Source organism: Syngnathus floridae, chromosome 22 (genome assembly GCF_059516105.1).
Source record: "Syngnathus floridae isolate MCC-2025c chromosome 22, RoL_Sflo_1.0, whole genome shotgun sequence".
Lineage (NCBI taxonomy): Eukaryota > Metazoa > Chordata > Actinopteri > Syngnathiformes > Syngnathidae > Syngnathus > Syngnathus floridae.
The window spans coordinates 4,904,098-4,927,010 of NC_142434.1; the positions used below are offsets into that span (position 1 = coordinate 4,904,098).

At 46.2% G+C, this 22,913-nt stretch overlaps 2 protein-coding genes and 1 long non-coding RNA gene across 7 annotated transcripts; 2 read left to right on the top strand and 1 right to left on the bottom strand.

Annotated features, from left to right (window-relative positions):
• The first annotated feature begins 61 nt into the window (after positions 1-61).
• Positions 62-10,617, top strand: atxn7l1 (ataxin 7 like 1). 3 transcript variants are annotated; one of them, XM_088366950.1, is made up of 12 exons: positions 62-934; positions 1,440-1,490; positions 2,588-2,692; positions 4,248-4,434; positions 4,826-5,193; positions 5,881-5,963; positions 6,030-6,253; positions 6,436-6,661; positions 6,767-6,888; positions 7,355-7,795; positions 7,888-8,098; positions 8,507-10,617. In XM_088366950.1, exons 1-12 carry the CDS (start codon positions 838-840, stop codon positions 8,522-8,524), a joined length of 2,133 nt encoding a protein of 710 aa, XP_088223076.1. In that variant the 5' UTR covers positions 62-837; the 3' UTR covers positions 8,525-10,617. The 3 variants fall into 3 exon arrangements, with proteins under 3 accessions (XP_088223076.1, XP_088223074.1, XP_088223075.1); XM_088366948.1 differs by lacking the exons at positions 62-934; positions 1,440-1,490 and adding an exon at positions 3,937-4,042; XM_088366949.1 differs by lacking the exons at positions 62-934; positions 1,440-1,490 and adding an exon at positions 3,941-4,042 and having other exon boundaries at positions 2,601-2,692.
• LOC148379380 (uncharacterized) lies at positions 1,801-3,806 on the bottom strand. 2 transcript variants are annotated; one of them, XR_015855410.1, is made up of 3 exons: positions 3,407-3,806; positions 3,139-3,286; positions 1,801-2,687 (listed from the first exon to the last, which is right to left on the bottom strand). It is a non-coding gene; the product is annotated as an uncharacterized LOC148379380 (long non-coding RNA). The 2 variants fall into 2 exon arrangements; XR_015855409.1 differs by lacking the exon at positions 3,407-3,806 and having other exon boundaries at positions 3,139-3,392.
• A 441-nt stretch (positions 10,618-11,058) lies between the features above and the next one.
• On the top strand, positions 11,059-22,730 carry znf800b (zinc finger protein 800b). Of its 2 annotated transcripts, none has more exons than XM_088366947.1 (12): positions 11,059-11,140; positions 12,686-12,887; positions 16,651-16,726; positions 17,360-17,663; positions 17,746-17,841; positions 18,399-18,542; positions 18,634-18,805; positions 18,872-19,052; positions 19,135-19,297; positions 19,362-19,723; positions 19,877-20,953; positions 21,384-22,730. In XM_088366947.1, exons 3-12 carry the CDS (start codon positions 16,673-16,675, stop codon positions 21,483-21,485), a joined length of 2,655 nt encoding a protein of 884 aa, XP_088223073.1. In that variant the 5' UTR covers positions 11,059-11,140; positions 12,686-12,887; positions 16,651-16,672; the 3' UTR covers positions 21,486-22,730. The 2 variants fall into 2 exon arrangements, with proteins under 2 accessions (XP_088223073.1, XP_088223072.1); XM_088366946.1 differs by lacking the exon at positions 11,059-11,140 and adding an exon at positions 11,243-11,390.
• The last annotated feature ends 183 nt before the right edge of the window (positions 22,731-22,913 follow it).

Here is a 22,913-nt window from a genome sequence, read left to right on the forward strand (position 1 = left end):
ATATATTTTGTGTTAATATCTTCCTATATTATAGCGTACTATATAGTGAGAACAATGAGCTCGCTTCTCTAATGAAATGCAGTTGCTTAATTTGGCCACAAGAGGTCAGCGCAGTAGAGTACAGCACATGGAAACCTTTTAATAGAACTGGCTCCTGGTTAATGTAAGAGGTAGGTGACCGGAATTTTACTATTAGTTTTATGAAATTGTATGATTTTTTAAAAATCCAATCAGATTCCAGCCCCTGCATTTTGCTGTATTAATCTAATCTGCCCAGGACATCCAGAATCAATTCTGGCAGATGTAACTAAAACGATATAAGCAATTTGATGGGTTTGTTAATCTGCTTTCTAACCCATCCTTACAAGGAAAGAGCATTCGCCCTCGATGACGTCAGCATTTTATGTGCCCCGATTGTTTTGCCTGAGAAAAAATGTTTCAGGCAAATTCAACCAGCAAAAAACGCCTCAGCATCTCTGGTGAGTATGATTCATTTTTTTCAATTATTTTTTTTATTGATCCAGGAAAACAACCTTGTTGAGATGTGAGGAAGGTGACCAGGTGAGAATATCCAGACCATATTAAATCGTTTATTATTTATAAACAACAAAACAAAAACCCAACACAAGCCGTTCATTCCATCATTTCTTCTCCACGCTGAACTTCTGACCTCACAGAGTTGTGACCCTCGCTTGTCACTCCATCCTTCCCGACAAGAACCGACTTCTTCCGAACGGTGCCGGAGATGACGTCACTAGCTCGTTCCCCTCGCCTGCTGCGTGCGAAGGAGCGAGAGAGGAAGGACGGCTCGCGGCAAAGCAACAAGGAGGAAGAGCAATGGCGACACTGGCTCGCCTCATACCGAGTCCGGATAGCTTCCTCAGCGAGCCTTGGTCTTCATTCGTCGGTGCGGCTCAACTGCGTCTCATTGACGGTAAGTTCCGAAGGTGCGCGGTCGTTGACGCTTGTCTTTTTCTTTTTTTTTTTTACGGGCAAAGTGTCAGGAAGTGCCCCCCCCCCCCCTCACCCTCACTTCCACCCGCCAAGTGTTCTGTGATTGACTCGCCTCCTCCACTAACACGCAGCGTCTGTCAAAAGCAGCCAAGTAACTGTCAAAAAAAAAAAAAAAAAGACGAGCACCAAATGGCCAATGGAGAGCCCGACGTGTGGGCCACGCACTACCGAGGCAGCGAGGCGAACATTGACGCTGCGTGTTTTCGGCCCACTTGACTCCTCCAGTGCACCGAAACTATGTTGGAACTATCCACTACTCGGAACTTTGGTAGCTGCTTTTTTTGACAGCGACAACAAGGGGGGCGGGGGAGCGAGCTAACAAGCTAATGCTAACTACTGTGTATACGTGCCCCCCCCTCCTACCTCCCCAGGCCGCAAAGTTTTGAATGCGTCTTTATTTTGGAGTTTATTTTGTTTCCACGCAGACTCGCTTTTGGAGAAGTGCCACGAAGAGCTTTGTGCTGTCAATGAAGAAGGTGAGCGGGAGAACTTGGAGCTGTCGAGTAAGCCGCGTGTTGCAGCACACTCGGCTTACTGGATTGTCAACAAGTCGACCAAAATCGATTGCAGTTCATAGAACACTCGTGTTTTTTCAAAAATATAAAATCCACTTTGTACTTTTAAGTTAATGTGAACAAGAATAATGCAGGTAAAATAAAATTGTGTTTACATGTAGGTAGAAAGAAAAAAAATGTTTACATTTTATCAATATGTTGAATGACATTTTTAAAGAGGACAAAAATCGGGCAAAATGTCTTTCAAACTCAAAACAATAGATTATTCGTATATTTTTATGACTTTATTCAAATTATATGTTCATAATGTACCGGCAGTTTACTTTACCTTTGACATACAGCAACACAACAACAAGGAATGACACCGTTGTTGTCGAGAAAAAAAAAAAAAAAGCTTGGGCTTTTATTTTACTTGATTCCCTTTTTATCACAGAAATTATGAAGTCGTTACAAATACGGGAAACAAAACAAGCACTCGCACGATGAGAAAAATTGTCTTTTTATTACTTTCACATCATCGCCACACTTTTTCGGCAGCTAACTTCGCTTTACGACAGCGTAGAAGTAGGACAAGCTAATGGAGAACCTTTTTGTGACCACCCAATAAATATGTCGTTAAATCAATCACTTGATTATTTCATATCTCGTATGGTCCGAGTGCTGCACGTTGGGAGTTTCGAAGGAGTTCCTTCACACCTTGTTGGTATAAATACTTCCAGGCGCAGAACGTCACTCTGTTGAATCACCGCAGAGCCGCAGCCCTCGTGTACACACAAATAAACACGCGGCTAGGGAAAGTCTTCACACGGGCTGGTCAAATACCACCCCCGCTTCCCCCCCTCCACGACCACACATGCTTAATCTCCAGTCAGAGCCAGAGTGGAGCTTTTCCCCTCGCTGAGTCTTCACTTGACGCTAATAAATGAAGACTTGATATCTAAATGATTTTTTTTCCAGTGGTCAAAAGTATGTCTTCAATTTATATGGTGTGTTTCCGTGTAGAGTCGTGAGGAAATCATTGATTGGCCGATTTGTGTGCTTCTCGCTGCCGTCCTCAGGGATGCTCCACCGCCGTCTGTTTCCAGTGCTGGAGGACTTTCATCTCGTTGTCTGCCATGTCTGCAATCAGGTGGTCACTCCTCGGGGCTTCCTCACACACTACGGTAAGATTTACTGTCTTGAGTATTTTTGCCAACTTTTTTTCGCCGGCTCAATCCAAGTCGCAGAATGATCTCAGCGCCTTAATAATGCAACATTTTTATTCGATGGCGTAATCGGTAGACTAATTGATTCTAAAAATATTGGATTCAATGAGCTGTTGACCACTGCCGCATTTTGTTTGCTCTCCCGAAAAGCCGAGCACTCCAATTAAATCGTACGTACACTCTCATCGGCGCTTGCCGATTGCGACTCGGCTCGCTCTCATCAGCTTGCGAGCTGCTGCTGCTCCCGGCACGTGCTTCAACCTCAACGTCTGTTTGAGGTCGAGGGCTCACACACACACACATACACACACACACACACACACACACACACACACTCGCACACACAACTGATTCCTGAGAGAGACGAGCGACACCGGCATAATTGCATGCGCACGCATTCTTACTTTGAGTTTCTCAGCGGAAAGAGGTCAGTGGTATTGTGAGGGCGCACACGCACACACACAGACGCACGGTCCTGGCAGCCGCTGTTGTTTTGTCCCCGCTTCGACAGCCCAGCCCCCTTCCATGCCTTGTTTGCAGCGGTTCCGCTTGCTGACACGCACACAATCGGGTAGGGTGGGGGAACAACAGGTTTAAAACACACTCGTTATACATGCACACAACACCATGTCGTAACAAGTTTAGTTTGGGTTGGAGACATTGCTTGATTACCTTTTTAAAAGTATTGATCAGCGCTTAGACCCCCTCCCCCCTCCTCTGCCGGCTGTGTAAACGACCCAGCTGGGCGTCCTCACCACGCACCCGGTCCAAGCCAATCGGCAGCCGGCGAGGTCGACGGCATCGCCATAACGACGGTCGCCGGCGTGCCCTTGCAGTCGAGTGGCTTAGCGACCTTGCCCGGGCAGCCGTCCATTTATTGTAAATCGGTACACCGAGTTCCCGAGCAGCGCCGGATGAGCCTCTGATGTTCCTACGCTCGCCGAGTGTGAAATAATCTGACTCGACGCTAGCTTGCATACCTGCGAAGGCGACCGTGGACTTTGATCTCTCTGAACACAGCTGCCTCTAAACCTCGGCTTCCAGTTTTGTTTACTCACCTGCCGTCCGCACACGCGTGAAATTAATCATGCCGACAGATAAGCACGCAGCTCATCATGACTCGTGTGTATACGCTTGTGTTTATTTTTTTCTCCCCCCCCCCTCACTCTTCCTCCCCGTTTCCTCTGTGTCCATTCATTCAGGTAGTTGGGGTTTAGTTTCCCAGTGAGAGCAAGAATCCTGGACCGCACCCCCCCCCTTCCATCCCCTCCCCACTCTACTCCCACAAAGACATGCATAGCAAGAACCGTAAGTGTGAGCTCCTCTTCTCTTGATTTATTCCCCTGCCCGCTTCTGGCTCGTCCGCATCCGCTCGTGCGCACTGATCAGCTCAGGCTCCAAAATGTATTTATAATTGATGGCCGTGGTGAGTTTGCAGTCGCAGCTCGACCGGGGGTTTCGCAAGGACACTTTTCGACGTCGTTGTGTAAACGCTTTGTATGTCTGGTTTCAGAGAAGCGCCACAGCTCTCCCGTCCCTTCGAGGAACCCGCTGGTTCTCATGAAGGCCAAAGCCCCCGCCGGGGCTGGCGGTCCCGGGGACGGCCTCCCCTTCCGGATCCCCAAAGACTACCCTCACTCGCGCTTCAGCAAAGCACCACTCGCCGTCTATCCTCCAAAGGGAATTCGGAACAAACCATGGTTAGCACCTATTATTACTTTATTGAAATGAAAAGAGCAACTTTATCAATTCTCTGTCCGGAAGTCTTTCAGCGTCGTCGCCTCGATATTTTATTTTTAACAAAAATATTTGAAAGGTACATTTAAGGAGGCCCATTTTTTTGTTTTTAAATTGTATTGTTATTTTTAGTTTGAAGTCTGCTTTGTTGCAGAAGGAAGCTCGGAAGGTCAGTTGACGATCGGATAAATTTCTGATAATTTGCCAAGTCGGCTCGTTTGCTTTTATTGCATCACCTCTGGCCTTTGAAATAAAGTTTCGGGAGATGATGCAATCATAGCCGTTAGCTTTCTTTTTCCGCACAACTGCTGGCTTGTCCAAATGAAATGACGCCCGGCCTCTTCTTCCCTCCAGCGTCTCTCTTCCGGTCGTGAGCTTGGAGAAGATGCCGTGCCTCAGCCGAGCAAACTCCACCTCCCAAGTCCGCCTCGCCGCCCCCTCGTCCTCGCCTTCTTCGTCCCCCCTCAAACACCCGCTGCCCTCTCCCACCGCATTCCCTAACGAGAAGATGCGCAACGGCGGGCCGTCCACGCCGCGCTCCTCGCCGTCGCCTCTAGACGGGCGCCCCGGCCCGGCGCGCTCCCCTCTCGACCGCCGGCCGGCCTCCTCGTCATGCCCCTCCCCCTCTCCCGCTCACAGGCCGCCGGCTCAGCTGTCATCGCCGTCACCTTCAGAGAAGAAGAATCAAAATGGCACCAAGGCTTTTTCTTCCAGACTCTCAGGTCAGCAGTTGTGCCGTGTTTGTGCCTTCACGCTGCAGTGAATTTGTCTCCACGAGCAACTTTGCAGAGGAATTCCTCCGCTTGTGTACGCATGCGCGTCATCAGTTCACACACTCACTCATTCTTATCTCAGCAACGTTTGGAGAGCATCCAAGCTTGAATTTTTGGCTGCAGACAAGATGGCCAGAGGGAGACTTTCCCTCCTCTTTTCACACATTCGCACTCTCCCCTGCCCCCCCTTGCCAGATTTCCAATCTGTTAACTACTTTTCTTAGAACTATACTCAAAATGTCTGACTTTTAAAAAAATCTGTCCCCCCCCTCCCTCTTCAGCTATATTTCTCTTCTCACGTCCATATTGTGCTCATCTTTCAGCCTTCCCTCAGTTCTTGAGTCATGATTTGATATTTTTAATAATTTATTTTCTCTTTGCTGTTGGCACAGGAAAAGCACAGAGGCTTCCCTAGTGTGTTTTTTTTTAATCTTTTTTTTGGGGGGGGCGCTTTCAGTCCTCACTTGTTGACACACGGGATGTCATGAAACTTACCGACCAATTTGGAGTTTAAATCAAAGTGGTTTATTGTCAAATTAGTTTGTTCTTTTCTCATATGAGTTGCAGCAACTAAACCAGATGCAGATGGAGAAATCGTAAATGCGCTCATTGTGACAGTCGTTTATTTTTTCCCAGGAAGAGTATTTGACCCGAATAAGCACTGTGGCGTCCAGGACCCTGAGACCAAACAGCCGTGCACCCGTTCCCTCACCTGCAAGGTATTTTAAATAACAGATGTCAATGTGTCTAAATGAATCACCTTTAAATTTTCCTTCTTCTTTCAGACTCACTCCCTAACCCACCGCCGAGCCGTTCCCGGCAGGAGGAAACATTTCGATGTCCTCCTGGCCGAACACAGAGGCAGAACGAAGGAGAAGGAGAAGGACAAGAACGGCTGCAGCCCAAGTGTCACCTCGCAAGACGTCGCTTCTCCCAGCAAGCCGCACTGCCCGAACGGACGCCCTCTGTCCACGCTGAAATTAAAACTGGCAAACGCGCACATCCCCAGGTAAGAAGAGGGGGAGTCTTGCTGTTCACGGTGTCCCCACCAGGGGGTGCTGTAAACGAAATGTATTTTTTAATTTTTTTTTACACTTGCAGATAAAATATATTTTTTTACGTGACCAAACTCAAACCAGTTATAGCTGAAATTATCATTAATATAATAATTATGTTTTGTAACTACTCCAGGGTTCCAGGCACCGCCACTTCCATGCCTCAGCCTCCACCGCCAGCAACCTTTCCTGCCCCAGCACCCGTCCCACCCTCCCACCCGGAGCTTTCACCTCAGCCTTGGACGACCACATCCAGCGGGGATGGTGATCGACTCTCCAGCGACGAAGGCGACGCACCGACTCCCGAGGATGCGCACGGACCCGCCATTCACTTCTCGAACCACCATCCTCAACCGTCCGGGGTGAATACTGATTTATTTTGAAGTTGCTGACATTTTAGCTGTCAATGAGATTTAATATCAATCTGTAATTTCTCATATTTTCTTTCCCGCCTTTTCTGGACGCAGGTTTGCATATTCAGCAGCAGGCTGATGGGACGAGGCCACTACGTGTTTGACCGGCGGTGGGACAGGATGAGGGTGGCGCTCCAAAATATGGTGGAGAAGCACCTCAATGCACAAATGTGGAGGTCGGTGTGTATTCTCCTATCTCTTTGTACAGTAGATAATTTCTTAAATCTTTAATTGTACAAAGCTCCTTCAATTAAAAGTATGAAATAGTTAATTAAGATGGTGACCAGGAAGACAAAGGTTAAAAGAGAATTCAAACAATATAGCCAAATTAATTGACTAGAGATGCTTGAAAGGGTAATTTTATTCTGAAATGTCAAAAATACTTGTAGAAAGGAGCAGAAATATTTTTTTTATTCTAATCCTTAATCAATTCTAATCTTTATCATTCCAATTTTGTATCCATGTAAATATGCCAGCCTTTTTAAATAGGCAACTTTTTATTTTTTGATGACATTTTAGGACTGTTTTTATTATGTGTGGTTATATTCAGAACCACGAGTTGGTTCTTGGAAAAAGTGTCTTTGGTCTTCTAAAAATTTTGAAAGCCCTTCCTTTAAAGAGACCTTGTGCATCTTGTTCCAGAAAGGTTCCTCCAGCTGCTGAGAGCCTGCCCACCCTTTCGCCCTCTGGCACATCCCAACAAGCGCCCCCTCCCTCTCCCGCGTCGGACACTTCCTCCCTTTTTACCGCTCCGTCCGGTCTCTCCTTCCCTCATGCCGCGTCATCACCCGGAGCTTTGACTTTCAGAGATGCCCCTCAGCCTCATGCCACTCTGGGCGCACCCCGCCACAGCGCGCACAGGGCCAGCCGCCCCACCAAAGAGAGAGAGGACTCTATAGCGGAAGCGAGGAGGAAAAACTCTTCCTTCGCCTGCTCCTATCGGAACGGGACCAGCGCTCACGGACTATCGGCGGGGCCGGGTGCTAAAAAGGGACACGGTCGGGCGGGGAACGGACTTTGGGGCTACAGCGGCCACTGGCTAACGAAAGCTGACGGCACTCAAGGCCAGAACTCAAATAACAGGTAGGTGGAGGTCCGCAGCGTTTTGTACGTCAGGATCCAGTTGGAGCTCACTAAATGTCATCAAGTGCAAATTCCCCTCGTTTGCTCCCCAGTGATCTTGGCAGCACCAATATATCCTACTCATCCAGCAGGGAGCTGGCAGCCGCTCCCTCCCCCGGAGCCTTGAATTACGGGCAAAAAGCAGAGGGGAGGAAGAGGAAGAGTGCCGGCGCTTACGAAGGGAAGACCGGCAACAAGATGAACCGGCTGGGAGCTGCCGACGGCTTCTTTGGGAACCGGAACGACAGCGAGTCCCAAAGACAGGTAGGCTATCTTTTCATTGGAAAAATGAAATGCAGCAAACCCACAGTTTAAAATAAAAAAATAGCAACAAAGGTTATTGTTAAACACAAAACAGAAGAAAATCAAACGTATATTTAAAACGACCAAAAGTTCAGCGAAACCAACCACAAGCACATTAGCTTAATGCTAATGTATAATGTGAAACACCATAGACGGGCTGACCGAAATTAGCATCAATGGTTAGCAACATGAACAACAGGAGCTTCGATTTTATATCCTTGCTCTTATATCAGATTTTACAACTAGTTGCATATATTTTATATCAAAAGCTTAACAAATGGAGGTTGATGAGAAAATTGCCACTTGTTTCAGTGTTACAAAAAAAAAAAAAAACTTGCTGTGGATGAAAAGTCTTCTTTCTCCCCACAGGCCAAGTTGCATCACTGACACCTGTTTGGTAGAATGTCGGGTAATGACCCTCACCACTCATACCCCCTCGCCCTCTCACCCCCTCCCCTCACTGACAGACCCTATGGGAGCGACGTCTCCCCTTTTAGTTCCGTACCGAGCCCCACGTTCTGGTCTGCTTTTCACTCTCCGGTCCCGACTTTGGAGGACGTAGACAGGAAAAACGGAGATGGCGGAGTCCAAATGTTCATGAGGAATTATTTTTTTTCTTCCATTTTTCTAGTCTGGTCAGCTAACAAGGAACTCCTATAGGACTGGCACGTCAGCTTCGACAATTTTTTTTTCTTGCTGTGATGTTTGCTTGACTGCAAACTTTTTCGGTTGGGTTCTAACCAGCTTTCTTGGCCCTCCCTCCCTCCTTTTTTTTTTTTTTTTTTTTACTCCCCATTTTATATCAAGCCGCTTTTTACGCGGACTCTCCTCGCGGTCTTTTGTCCCGTGTGCATTGTGTACACCCAGCATGGCTGTGTTTAAAGTGCTCTTACTGCCCTCGTCCTCCCTCGCAGCAGCTTCTTCCAGCAGTGCCACCCTAGGGCCCCCTTCACATTTAAAAAAAACATCTATATTTACATGAAAAAAAAAATTTAACCATTGATGCCGTTCAATGCATCGTATTTCAATATAGGAGGACGTGTGAACTGGAGTTGTTAATAATTTTTTTTTTTGGGTGCCACCTACATTTAAGGTTGGAGCAAAAGGAATAATTGACATTTTGGAAAAAATGTTGAAAATGTGTCTATCTGTTTATTATTTTACTCTTTGGTATTTATTACGTTCCCCTTTTGTATTGAGCTGCAGGATTGAAACTATAATTTGAATGCCAATAGCCTGGTATTGCCTCCCCTCTCCTGAATTTTATAATTTTATTTCCTAATCTGTGCTCCACTCTAAATAACAGGTCAAGTGCGTCAATTGACCCTTTTAGCAACACGCGTCTTCATACATGCACTGTTTCAACTCAATTTACTGAAAGATAAAAAACGGGGGGGAAATGTTTCATCGCCATTCCCTGCTGCGCTTCCTTTTCACTCGCTCACCGCATTGCTCATCGTAAGCGGAATAAGTGAGAATACACTATGAATGATTTTGTGGAGAACACGTGATGCGTGTTTTGTCATCACGTGACCCGCCTGTCATACAACAGGTGCTTTTCAAGCAACACTTTAGAGAGTCTGAATATCTCTTGACACCTTGGACAAGTGTCTTTATCAGTATTTCTTTTCTTGTTTCCATTACATCTGTTCTCCCCTTTCAACCCTATTAAAGTTTATATTCAGTGGATAGAAAAAGTCTACACACCCCTCTCGGTTGAATGCCAGGCTTTTGTGGGGGAAAACAAAGATGAATCCACTATTAGTAAGAGGGTGTGCACAATTTTGCAACCACTTTTTTGTTGTTAGCCTAATTTTTTCCCGTTTTACAGGTTGTCACATAAATGTTAGCTTTTGAACATGTGGGGTGTGTAGACTTTAAATAGCTCATGGGGAAAACCAGGCGTTCTATTCCCAAAAAAAAAATGTCACATTCCTGATTTTGTCACTGGTCTTCCCATTTTTACCCCACAAAAAGACGGGATTACAATTCTTATTTTTGGGGGGAAAGAGGAAAAGCTACTGGGCTGGAGTGGTGGCGACTATTTTGGTCATGTTAATAATCTGGGAGCTTCTCAACTACTTCATAGGAAGCCCGACGTGAGGGCGACATTGCAACAATGACAAAGTTCACCGATTTTTGTACGTCATTTTCTCCGCTTGTTGTTAACGCTTCCCCTTCCTCAGTGTTTGCACTTTGTAACAAAATCTTTAACCAAGTTGTATTTATATATATATTTGACACGTTCAAAGTTTATATTTGTACGTCTCTGGCAGTAAATAAGAAGGCCGCGTTTGAAAACGAAACCTCTTGATACCAGCGCACTGTTCTTTTCTTTCAGGATTGCAAACTGTGCTGAAAGTTGAATGTCTGCAAACTCGCCTTGGTATTTTATTTCACTGCCGTTCGACCGGAAGTTGTTTCGAAACACTTGTTTGAAAAGGAAAAGCTTTTTTTTAATTAAATAACTAAAGTGTGAACTAGTTGGAGAATCATTTCACCTTGTGCCTCCGACTTTGGATCTGGAATTATATATGTGGAAGTTTTTTATGTCCGTACAGTTTTCTACTGAAGTCGCGGTTGACCTCTGGAAGGTAAGTCTGCTCGTAATGGATGCACACTTGACTTTTTTTTTTAATTATAAAAGCTCAATAATAATATTTTGGCTTATTTTTAACATTTTGAAATACTCCAAGCAGCACCGACGCCCGGCCCCCCCGACACAAAACCTTCAGCCCACTCATCCTCAATACAAACAGCATTCTTATGATAATGGATTAATGCCGGTGCTTAAATTAATTGTGTTACCCTTTTGTAGCTTTACTTTCATCCTCCTCTAGGAAACACCCAAAAGATAGTTGGAACACTCGTACAACATGTTTTTGTTGTTGTTGTTGTTAGTTACCACCCCATTTGTAAAAGTCTTTCTCAGTATTGTTTGCAGATTCCCTCTAGTGGTACGTGAAAGAATCGCTGCCTTCGGAGAGTTCAGTTGTTGAACTTGTAAGTATAATACACAAGGTTTCTAAAATATTTTTTTAATTGAACGTTTTAATAGTAACAAGCTCGTAAATTATTTTTTGGTCATTAATTTTCTGTAGTCCCTAAAAAAATATATCCAAGTTTTTTGGCGCACTTGGATGAAGCCAGTTTTATTAGCATCACCTGATTTTACAAGTGCTACTCTTGCTAAACATGTCTACTTTATATCAACCTTTGACTAAAACGAGTCTAATTTCAGGAAGCATATAAGGTAAGTTCGTATTTTAGTATTATTAGCAGCATTATAGTAACTCAAGTCGAGTTGTGTTACTCGGTCAAAGTTTTGGAAGTTAGCATAACAAGCTAAAGCTCTGTGATACTAGCTTGAGCTAAGCTAACAAAGGTTAGCATTGCGGTCATGGTAACTTGCTAAAATGAGTCAGTTTAAGACAGTAGCACTGAAATTGGATATCAAAAAAAGTTTTCTAATTGTGTATTTTCAGTTCACAACTTTTGTGTGCCCTGTTTGTTTCTATTGTGCCAAGTTCTCAAAATGTGAATTGTATTTTTAACCTCTATTTCAACCTTGTCCATCACAATGAAAATACTTTAAGTAGATAAATTCAAATGATGTATTGTCATAGCTTTTGGTCTTCCTCCAGGAATGAAATTAAAATAAGGCCGGTAAAAAAATGAAATAAATGATAGTTCCATGGAAAATTGTCAGTTTGACGGACCAGCATATAGACATGAATCAAAACCACAGATTATTGTTTTTTGTAAATAGATTGGTAAATGAGATGCTAAAAACCTTATTGTTTAGTTCATAGGATTCTCAATTAAACTTCAAATCAGAGAAATGACATTGACTAGTGGATTAGTCGTTCAACCTGTTTGAAATTTGATTTTTTATTACTTAAATCCAGGTTGGAATCAGTACTTAAAGTACTTTTGTCAGCTCTGACAAATCACTTAAAAGGGGAGATGCCACAAGCACGATTAATCGACTTCAAGTAACATCGATGCACAGTAGTAAAGTTGACTAGACGGTTAATCAGCTCAATCTGTTACATTTAACCTACTTAAAAGTGTGGAAATTCTATTTGAGAATTGTTTTTTGGGGTTGCTTGAGCTGTAAATTAAGTTGATATATTAAAAAATAACACTTGTTGTGCTATACTTTATTTTAGTTGAATCATAACTTCTGATCTTACCAATGTTTTTCAGTCACCTCTGACAAATTGTCAGTAAAATCAATAATTTTTTTTTAATTATTATTATTCTTGACTAATCTTTTGTGTCGTGCCACAACTTTGCGCATATAAATACGTTTAGTTTGATTTTGACGTACAGCTTAAAGCGTCCCGTTGGAGAGTTCGTGTTGTCAAAGGTTCGCTTGCGCGTTTTGGGGGCGACACAAATTTGGCGCTAGACGTGTGTGGCCTTTGGATGAAAGCTGCAAAGAAATCAAATGGGATCGTAACGACGACGCGTCGTTGTTCTTTCATGTGTTTTCTTTTTCTCTTTATCAATTCTCATCTGTTGTCACCCTTGATCGTCTGGTAGCCCGAGCGGGACGGGGGGAAGAGGGTGCACCTTTGCGCAGAGGCAGCCTCGGCGCCCGAGAGGCTCCTCTGGGTGCACAAAGGCAGCGGCACGCAGTGCAACTTCGCACGGCACGGACGAACCAGCCACGCCGAATACGCTCCGGATCGGCCGAATCGCCTCGCGTAGCCTCCTCGACACAACACCCGGCAGGAGATACACGGTAAGCACTCGTTTTGATGCGGTTTGGCGATGCACGGAAGGCTCTCGGCGCCTCCGCTTCGGGCTTCCCGAGCCTGCTTGTTTTTGCAGAAAATGGCGTCATCGCCCTCGTTTCTACCCGGCCGCGGCGAGCACGCTTCCATGGGCTTCGGGCAGCCCGAACACTCCGCGCTAAGCCCCGCGGGTTGTGCACACAGCCTCGATGGCGTGTTTTAAGCGAGATCGGCGCCCGTAGCAGAGGCTAACCGACGCTTTCGTGCGGTGGAAGGACGCGCAAAGATGGAAGGGTCACCGGTTCTGTGCGCCAGGCTGCTGCCTCTTGGAAAAGGTGCTGGAGCTTTTGGCGCATATTAGCACCGCCGTCGTGGGGCTAAGCCAGCCCGGGCGGCCTGGGGCGCTTCCGTGGCGTTAACACCGAGGTGGATGTCGTGTTTATTCGGTGTCTGTGCGTGCTTTTATCCGGTTCAACTCGTCTTTACGCCGCACTTCCCAGCCATGCTGCAGTCGCTACGAAGGGGGGCCTCCACCACGATGGCGCGGAAGGTGCGTTTCGAGCCAAGCTAACACGCTTTTTGTCGCTTCTAAACGCCATTTTAGCGACTAAAAGGGGATTTTGAGCACGTTTGGTGACGGGGGGAAAGGCGGGCCGTTACGGGAGAGGAAACAACCCCGCGCGCTGACTCGCTTTACGCAAAAATACGAGTGGGGAGAGTTTGCACAAAAAGTGGGGAAGTCCGACCGCTGCGCAAGCACCTCGGTGGCGCTGCTGCTTTTTGCGCAGCTGGCCCAACCGCCAACCGTGCACCGGCCAACCTTTTGTAAATAGTTGGGACTCTTGGTCACAAAAAAAGGGAGCACAATAGTCACCGCGCCAGCCCCCTTTATGGCCCGTCAATGCGCTCCTAAGTCCCACTCGGGCTGTCCCCCCACCGCCCCCCCCACCCCTGCCGGATCAGGCAGTGCATGCGTCCTAGCGGCCACCACGGCGAGGCCACTCGACTCACTTTGCATGTTTCCACTAGACAAGCACACGATCTATCGCGACATTTTCGCATCACTTGATATACGCCTTGAGTTTAATAAAAAAAAAAAAAAAGTAATGCATCCAAAGCGTGCGTGATCTGATCATCCGGGTCTACGCGCGACCACAACACGGGATGTGTCATTTCTAAATCGCCCGGTTGTATTTGCGTCACGGCCCTCCCGTTTATGCAGCCGGGCTGGAGCGGCTTTGCACAATGCGCCCGACCGGCAACACCCTCCAGTACTCCGGTATCGTAAGTATCATCAAGCCGGAAAAGAGAGCTCGAAAGCCGGCCACGGCTCTATACCTCCTCGCCCTGTATCGAAGGCGAGTTCCAGTTATCTCAAGTGAGCAGGCCGGCCAGAGCTGAACGGTCCACCCTTTCTTTTTCTTCCTCCTCCTCCCCTCGACCATTCGCGTCGTGGGTAGATCACGCGTGGATCGTTAGTCCCCGTAAACGCGCTGGGTAAGGGGAAGTCACGCGTGGGGTTGTTTGCTTCCACCACCGTGACGCGCCGCGCGTTACCGCTTGTGTTTTTAAACGCCACCAGCGTTTGCATTACTTGACTTACTCTCTTAAGTAAAGCACCCTGAACTTCGTAACCATCTCGTGAGAAGTGCATTTTTTTTCTGGAAGCATCGATGTAAAAGTCTACACACCCCTATTAAAATGCCCGTTGTTTTTGTAATACTGAAACATGGGATGGAGAAAGTGGAGAAAATATGGCAGGTCAGGAAAAGCCTACTAGAAGAGTAGCGATTTGTTTGGGGCTAATCAGAGGCACTTAACACACAGCTTCATCTCAGTTATTAGAGGGTGTGCACACTTGTGCAACCATATTGTCTTGTTTAATTTTGCTTCCCCTCCTAATGATTGCTTTCATATGCCAATAACGGCGGAGAAGAGATTTTGAACAGGGGTGTGTGGACTTTGTAGATTTTGTGAACACCCCAGGAAGACTTGAAACGTGATGCAAATACGGGTATTTACTATTTTATCTCCTCCCTCCCTTGTTTTTATCTCAATCGTCATTGCTTTTAATGAAAATGAGCTGCTTGTCTGTCGGTTATCAGACACTGTTGACAGGTTGTATATATATCAAGCGTTGTCGCCGGAGTAAACGTAAACAGATGGAAGATAGACCGAGTACGTTCGAGCAGTAGACGTCCGATTGCATCTTTTGTTTGGAGATTTTAAGCTGTGTCAGTAAACTGTTTTTTTTTTCCCCTTTGTAAACTGAAGATAAATTCAATATTGGCTTTTGGAGCCCATTTGGAGGTTATTTTTAATATTAAATTGAGAGATTATGGTCCTTCAAACATTGGGTGAAATAATTATTCCATGTAAATCTGTATAAAAAAAATTCTGTTCTTTAATATCACAAAGGAAGTTTTTTATTACTATTTCATGCATTACAGCATTTTTAAAATGAATCGGGTGATTAATCGTTTAAACAAAATGGATGTATTGGTTCGAGAGTGTGGCACCGCTCCTTCGGGAAGAAGTCCTGTCTGGATTTTTTCTCCATGGCCACCGGGACGCACCGACTGCTTCCTTCTCGAGTCCCTGACCGTTTGCACGTCGTCTCTCGGGGTTTGCGTCTCGCCTCGCCGGCTTAAACCGCGCCGTGGATTATCACTGAGGATGCAGCATCACGTATTTGCTCATAAATTATGTAACTGGCAAGACTTAGAGATGGATTTGGGAGACACATTTCAACATGATCTGGCAATCAAACCATCCATTTGCTAAGACTGGAGACGGACGGTCGAATGGGTCGCAAGCGTTTGTTGAGGTTAGGTTTTTAGGGTCGTGTGTTGGTCGGTTAGCGGGATAAAGAATATTCAAGATTTCCGCAGAAATTTGGAGATAAATGGGTTCCTTTGTGTTCAATGCGAGAGTGCCTCAAGCACTCAAATGAACCCACTTAGTGTCAGTTTGAGTTACACATTAAAATACTCCTGACTTACTTCATTGATGTCATCCTTTGTTTGAGCTATTTTTGAAAGAAAAGAGAAAAAACTGTTGCATACTTTCTCAGTATCCTCTTTTCTGTCTTTCCGAGTAACAGGTGTCTTCCCTGTTGGAGTCGGAACGAAACAACTCAACTTTTTACATTTTAGGGGGGAACAACAACATTTTAGTAGCAGCTTTGTCTCCCTCTGTTGGACTTTTTTGTGAACTACAACGATAAACATGTACCGACTACTGTTTATTTAAGCTGATTATGTTTTTTCCGTTTATTTCTACTATTTACATAAACAGTTTGCTGATCTTTTAGCGTCACGAGGTAAATAATCATAAAACTACACCGTAATCACACAGGTGTTAGCGATCTTTGTCTTGCCAATTCATCACTTTTAATGTTATAATTAAAAGTGACGCGCAGACACAGATGGTGGATGAAACAGGAAGGGGGGGGTAGCTGGACTGGTTTACTAGTTTTGATGGTAGTAGAGACACAATGAAGGCTATTTAATTGGTAAAACAATGTGAGCAAAGTAAATCTATGTTCTATATTTGGTATAAGTTATTTATTTTACATTGACGGGCATGAGTGCATTGTACGTCCACTAGAGGGAGACATCAGTCCAAATTCACATTCAGGGTTGTTTATGAAAAAGCTCAATATGAAAATCTTAACCTGGGACAGTTTTATTTAATTTTCTGATGATGAAGTATATTTAAAAAAAAAAAAAAATCCACTAAATTTTCCAATTCTGTTGTCGTATGTTACAGGTGAAGTCAGCGTGTCGGCACCATGGTGAAGACCAAGTCAGCCGGGAGGAAGAGCGCTCACACTGTCCGCCAACAGGTACAGGGGTCTAAAGCTGCACCAGAAACCTTTGTTTCTCCATACATTTATATGCCAAAACATAAGTTATTTGCTGAATCCGCCAGTTCCGAGTCCAGTTGGCCCACTTTGCGCCGTACTGATGTTCAGCAAGGCGCCACAGTGTGGGAGTTGTTTATCCCCTTTCAAGGGCAGCAGGGACGTGCTGCGTGAGAGAGACAGACGAGGGGGGCAGTGAGTAAGATGATGAGGATAAATTGGTGGGTGGAGGTGGAGAAAAGATCAGCGGGTGCAGCCGATTTGGTACACACCAACGCACGCTCGTGTCACTAATCTACTGAGGTGTGTGTGGATGTCATGAGGTTAACTTTCACCCCCTGGATGCGAAGGATTGATGACATTACGTGCACGCAATTCATTCTAGGTCAGACTAGTCAATTTAGTTCAGTGGAGCGGAATGCAGCCAATGAAATGTGTTTGTCACTCCTAGTTAAAGTTAGCCGTTGCATAAAAAAAAAAAAGTGCACTAACAACCAACTGCTAGCTTAATGCTAACATGTAATCCAAAACACCATAACGAGGCTACCAAGATTAGCATAAGCGTTTTGTGATTATAACCCTCCTCACTTGGTTTTATTTCCCTTGTTGGTTTAGTCCCCCCAACCAGATGCGGAAGAAATTCCACACAGTTCGAACACGGAACCAACTCTGCCGCCGGAGTGCGTCTCTGACAACCTCAGCACTCCCCCTCCTACCGAGGCAGCGGCTAAAAGTCCTCCAGAAACCCCAGCGGACATCCTGGCAAAGGGTGATTGCTCTGCCCTGGCCAAGCCGCTGTGGAAGCCCATCCCCCCTCTGCTCCCAGAGCCCGACAAGGGACCCGCCCCCGACACCCGGGACCAGAGCTGTCAGACCGAGGACTGGCTGAAGCAGACCACCCCTGGCTCTCACAACGCAGGTAACAATCGCCCAACTTTCTGAAATGATGAATGGCCCCACTTAGAAGTAACAAAGCGTCTCATTGTTTTGTCTTTTTCAAGGTCACTGCGTCGAACCCGGAGATCCTCCTGTGCTCCAGCAGCCCCTGCACACCTCCAAATCTGGAATCCATCAGATTATTGAATGCTTTCGTTCAGGTTTGGAACACACATTCACACTTGACCAAATAGTCATATACTGAATATGGAACGAGTGGAATCGTTGGCTTGTTTTCCTATTCGCTCTAAAGTACTTCATTTAATAAAATGTAAAGGCCGTCACAAGTTACTCCTCTCTAAGCCGTGATAGTGTTGGTTGCTCTTTGCAGAGGATAAAGAATATATGATACGAATGCTAATATCTAAAGTCTTAAGTCATTTGTAAGGCTGAACGATTTTGTCTCTGTATTTGAATAATATCACTTTCATCTTTTCTGCTTCATAAACTGATTTTCACTACTTCAGCACAGAACTTATCGAGGGGAACCGTTTGATTTTTTTTTTTTCTTAGTTTTTCCAGCCTAATTGCTTCCTTGCAATTTTTAAATTGCATTCTGCTACACTGGGCTGTCGCTTTGAATTTGATTAATTGTTCAGCTCTAATCTCAAGGCACCAATTTTTACACGGTGCACGATATAGTTCGCTCATCAATTACAAAATGGCCGACACGCTGTATCGGTGCTCTAATTCCCGACATCGTTTTTTGTGCGTGCAGGCACCAGCCAACTGAGGCACATGCTGCTGAGGGAGGTGGACACCATCTTTGAGTGTAAAGTGTGTCGAAGTCTCTTCCGAGGCCTGCCCAACCTCATCACACACAAAGACTACTACTGCCTGTCACGGCTGCCGGAACACGACGGTGAGCCTGACAGTGTCAACGTTATTTAGATGTAGCGTACCTAATGTTTTGTCTCTCAACTTTAACCAACTTTCGACTTGTGTGCCCTTAGGCGATGACCGGCAAAGCGTGGCCCTTCAGGATTTGACAGATATCATCTACCACAGAGCCGACCGACCGGACTACGTGGTACGACTGGAGCCCATCCAGAGCACCAGCAAGGCCGTGTACCAGTACCTCACCACCGAAGAGGAACTGGCTCGGTATCCGTCGCGAGCGCCCAGGTACTGTTGGTGGCGCCAGAAGTGACCTGTCGTTTCCTCACCATCACTGACATGTGGCATTCTCAGTGCCAGGGAGAGTCCAGTCGCGTGGGAAGGAGAAACTGGGGAGGCTGACAACAACCAGACCGGCCAGCCCCGTGGTCCAGAGAGCCCAGCGCACAGCCAGGGTAGGAAGAGGTGGGAGGCGGAAGAGGAGGAGGCGAAAGAAGCGGCACCACAGCCTGAGGACGAGGGATCCACTAGTGGGGTAGGTGTTGCAAATCACACGTCAAGGTGAGGTTATTATAATCACATCATCAAGTCAGACCTAATGCCAGTTGTCCGTCCAGGTGGAGGACGTTACGATCTCGTGCTGTCTGTGCGGTCAAGACTTCAACTCGCGCCGCAGCATCCGACGCCACTGCCGCAAAATGCACAAGACCAAACTGGAGGAGCTCCGCAAGTTCACCGAGACGCGGACGGTCCCGACGAGCCTGCTCTCGATGGTGAAAGGTTAGTCCCACTTGTCTTCCGTTAGTGTTTTTTGAGATAACTAAAATGTGTTCTTATTGTGAAGGTCGGCCACAGTCACTGAGCACACCGCCGGGAAAGTCGTGCCCCGTGTGCCTCAAAGTGTTCGCCACCAAAACCAACGTGCGGCGCCATTTTGACGAGGTGCACCGCGGTCTGCGACGGGACACTATCACCCCCGCCATCGCCTCGCGGCCCGGCCAGCCACTCTCTCTGGAGGCCACCCCTCCCAAGAAGGGTAACAGCGCCTCGCCGCCGCGAAGCAGCAGTTCCAAGTCGGGCCCTGTCAACGCCAAAGCAGCGCCTCTGAACCAGAACCGCGCAAAGCCTCAGAGTCAACCTCAGACGACATCTCAGAGCCAACTGCCGAGCCGCTGCACGCTGTGCAAGAGGAATTACAGCTCACAGGTCAGTCTTGGTTGCCCTATCGTACGGTGTTCCACAGGGTTCAATTTTGGGGACCCTGCTGTTTTCACTGTATCCATTTTTAAAAATCTTTAAGGCTACTTTTGGAACCCTGTAAATCTGTTGTCGATCTAATGCAAAGTGTTTGTCTCTTAGCTGATGTTGAAAAGACACATGCGCATCGTCCACAAGATATACAGCGTCAAAAGTAACCGATCAGTGACCACGTCAACTGCTACAACGCCAACTCCACCTGCGACCAACACCACCAGTAGCAGCAGCAGCAGCAGCAAAGTGCTGCCTAGCAACAGTATCCAAGTCAAACAAGAAGCGGTTGAACCCTTAGAAGACGAGCAAGATGAGGAAATGGACCAAAGTCCACCCGCGTCTCCCACTCATAGCACCGGATCGTCAAAAAGTGCCGCCGGGCTCTCGGCCACCCTGAAAGTCAAGGAGGAGGAGACGGCGTGGAGCCCCAAGGCGGCAGCCAGCACGTCGACCGGTAGTCCGGCGGCCAAAAACAAACTGTCGGTGGGCTTCGACTTCAAGCAGCTCTTCTGCAAGCTGTGCAAACGCCAGTTCAGCTCCCGTCAGAACCTGTCCAAGCACATCGAGCTGCACATGGACGGCAACGAAATCTTCATCAAGTTCTACCGCTGCCCGCTTTGCCGCTACGAGTCGCGCCGCAAGCGGGACGTCCTGCGTCACGTGACAGTGGTGCACAAGAAGTCGTCGCCTTATCTGGCCAAGATCATGCCCAAACTGGAGAGCCGGGCGGTGAAGAGGCTGGCCGAGGCCGTCCTCAGCAACACCAACCCCAAGAAGGCTGGCAGCAGCAGCAAGGGGGAAGTCAACGGGCGCCACGCCTCCACTACGTCCTCCCCTTGCCCGTCGCCTCCCGTCACCCGCAAGCAAGACGCGGCGCCGCCTTCCACTTCCGCCCGGAAAACCCCGGAGCTGCCGTCCCCATCTCCCGCCCCCTCGCCGCCCGTTACGCGGAAACAAGAGCGTCAACAAGCCCAACCTCGGCCCATCAGCCCCCCGATGACTCGCCGCAGCGACAAGCACTCGCATCACCGCAATCCATCCTCCGCCTTGCCGACAAACACCCGCCGCCACGACGCGCCGTCCGAGAGCGGCGGCACTTCCGGATCAACCTCCACCGAAGTCCGAGTCACCAAGAACTTCTCCTTGCACGCCTGCGACCAATGTGGACGTGCCTTTGCAAAGAAGGTACTCTCACATTTCTCACTTTTCTTTTTGTCCTGACTTGAATCAGAATTAAAACAATTTGATGAATTGACATCACAAATGCCATCACACTGCAGCGCCTCAGGAACACCTTTCATCCATCACATTTCATTTTTTTATTATGTCACAAAAAGATCTTTAAAAGAAATACTTTAAACATTCTTCAATCTCCACATACCATCTTAGATGAAATGCAAATGTATTTCTGGGTTAAATAAATCAAATTGTGCTCAACAACTGTACTGGGCTAGATTACAAAACAAAGTTTAAGCCACTGTTTGAATATTTAATTTGGCGATTTCTTTTACTTACCACAAGAGGGAGCCTGTGAACCAAAATCACATTTTCTATGTTTAAGCCACGAAACAAATGAGTCCTATTTTGACAATATTATTATTTTGTCTGTTTTCAGTTGTACCTGGAGTCTCACAAGCGAAGTCACCGCAACGCAGCAACGGCAGCGGGCAGCAGGAGGAAAGGAGTTAGCACACGTTCCAAATCGCTAGTGTGGTAAAGAAGAAATGCACCGTAAGAAACCTTTTGGCGCACTTTGCCTGCAGTTCTCTGCTCCTCCCAAATGTTTCCTTTCTTTCCCATCGCGCCCCCTTCGCCTGTCCCCCCCGGGCCAAAACATTCACCACACAAAAAACATGAGTGCGTACTTGAGCTAGTGGCTTAAGAGGTGCGTTTGTACCCCTTTATTTATTCCCCCCAGAATGTAGAATACGGGTCCCGTGAAGAGCTGAGTCAAAACGTTTCCCAGCTGTTTCCTTTTTGTGAAATGGAGTTCTTTGTCTCGTGCCTCCTTTTTCCTCCGGCCCTGTTTCCTCCCACCTTCCGTCTCCTGCCTGCTTGGCTGGCACAATGCTCGCCTCGGGAAGTCGATTGAAAATGCGGACCACGAAAGAAACAAACAAGAACAGGGACAAACTTCCACCTATTTTTTTTTTCCTCAAGAGAAATACATTTTTAATATTTTTTTTCTCTAAAAGAGGAACTCCAGTAGAAAGCAGCGTGTAGTGCAAAAAGTGTCCAGAAGGTGGTGCTGCTACCCATGAAAACTTTATATTCTGAAAGAACCATTGATGGATGAAGATGAACAGCTCCCCCCACCTCTCTTTTTTTGGGGTGAAAGCGCACCCATTCAAAACGTCAATTCGTAAATTATATAAAGAGCATATGTGTATATATATATAGGTTATTTACTTACATTTAAATAGTGAGATAATCTGTAGCATTTAGAAGTCTAAAGATCTGAAGGTTGGATTACAAAATGCGACCAATGTATTGAGTTCTTGCCACACTCCTTACATTTCTACTTTTGCCCCTTCTGTATTACTTATTTAGTTAAATCAATTTAGGTGGTCAGGTAGTCTGCAAAACACTGGAGAGATGAAGACCAAATGTAAATAAAGTTCAAAAAGAAAGAAGCCAGGAATGAAACAAAGGTTGGAAACTATTTTTACACAATAGACGTGCGAGTCAACAAGTTTGATATGAGAAGGGTGGAAATATAGGAATTATTCTTCCTCGTTGGATATGTTAATATTAATTGAAATAGATACAGTAGTTCATATTCTATGTCTGACAGGTGGAGCATTTTTTTTTTTTTTTTTTTCGAGCGTGCTATGAGAATTAAAAACTCAGAAGTTTAGCCAGGGAATAGTTTCTTTTACATGTTGTCATTTTAAGGTATCTTTCAAATGTTCCTAGAATGTACAAACCACACACAAATAAACGTTCAAACTTTTAAGTGGGACTTTCGTCTGACTTTCTTTTGTCGCTCTCAGGTATGAATAATAAAGCCACATCCATCATATTTGTTTATCTCTTTCACAGACAGACTTCATTTACCGTGACTGCGATTGCTTTTGCCCACATTTCCATTTTCTCGTTTGCCTGTCATTTCCTATTCGTCGATATAGCTTTGATTTATTTTTGT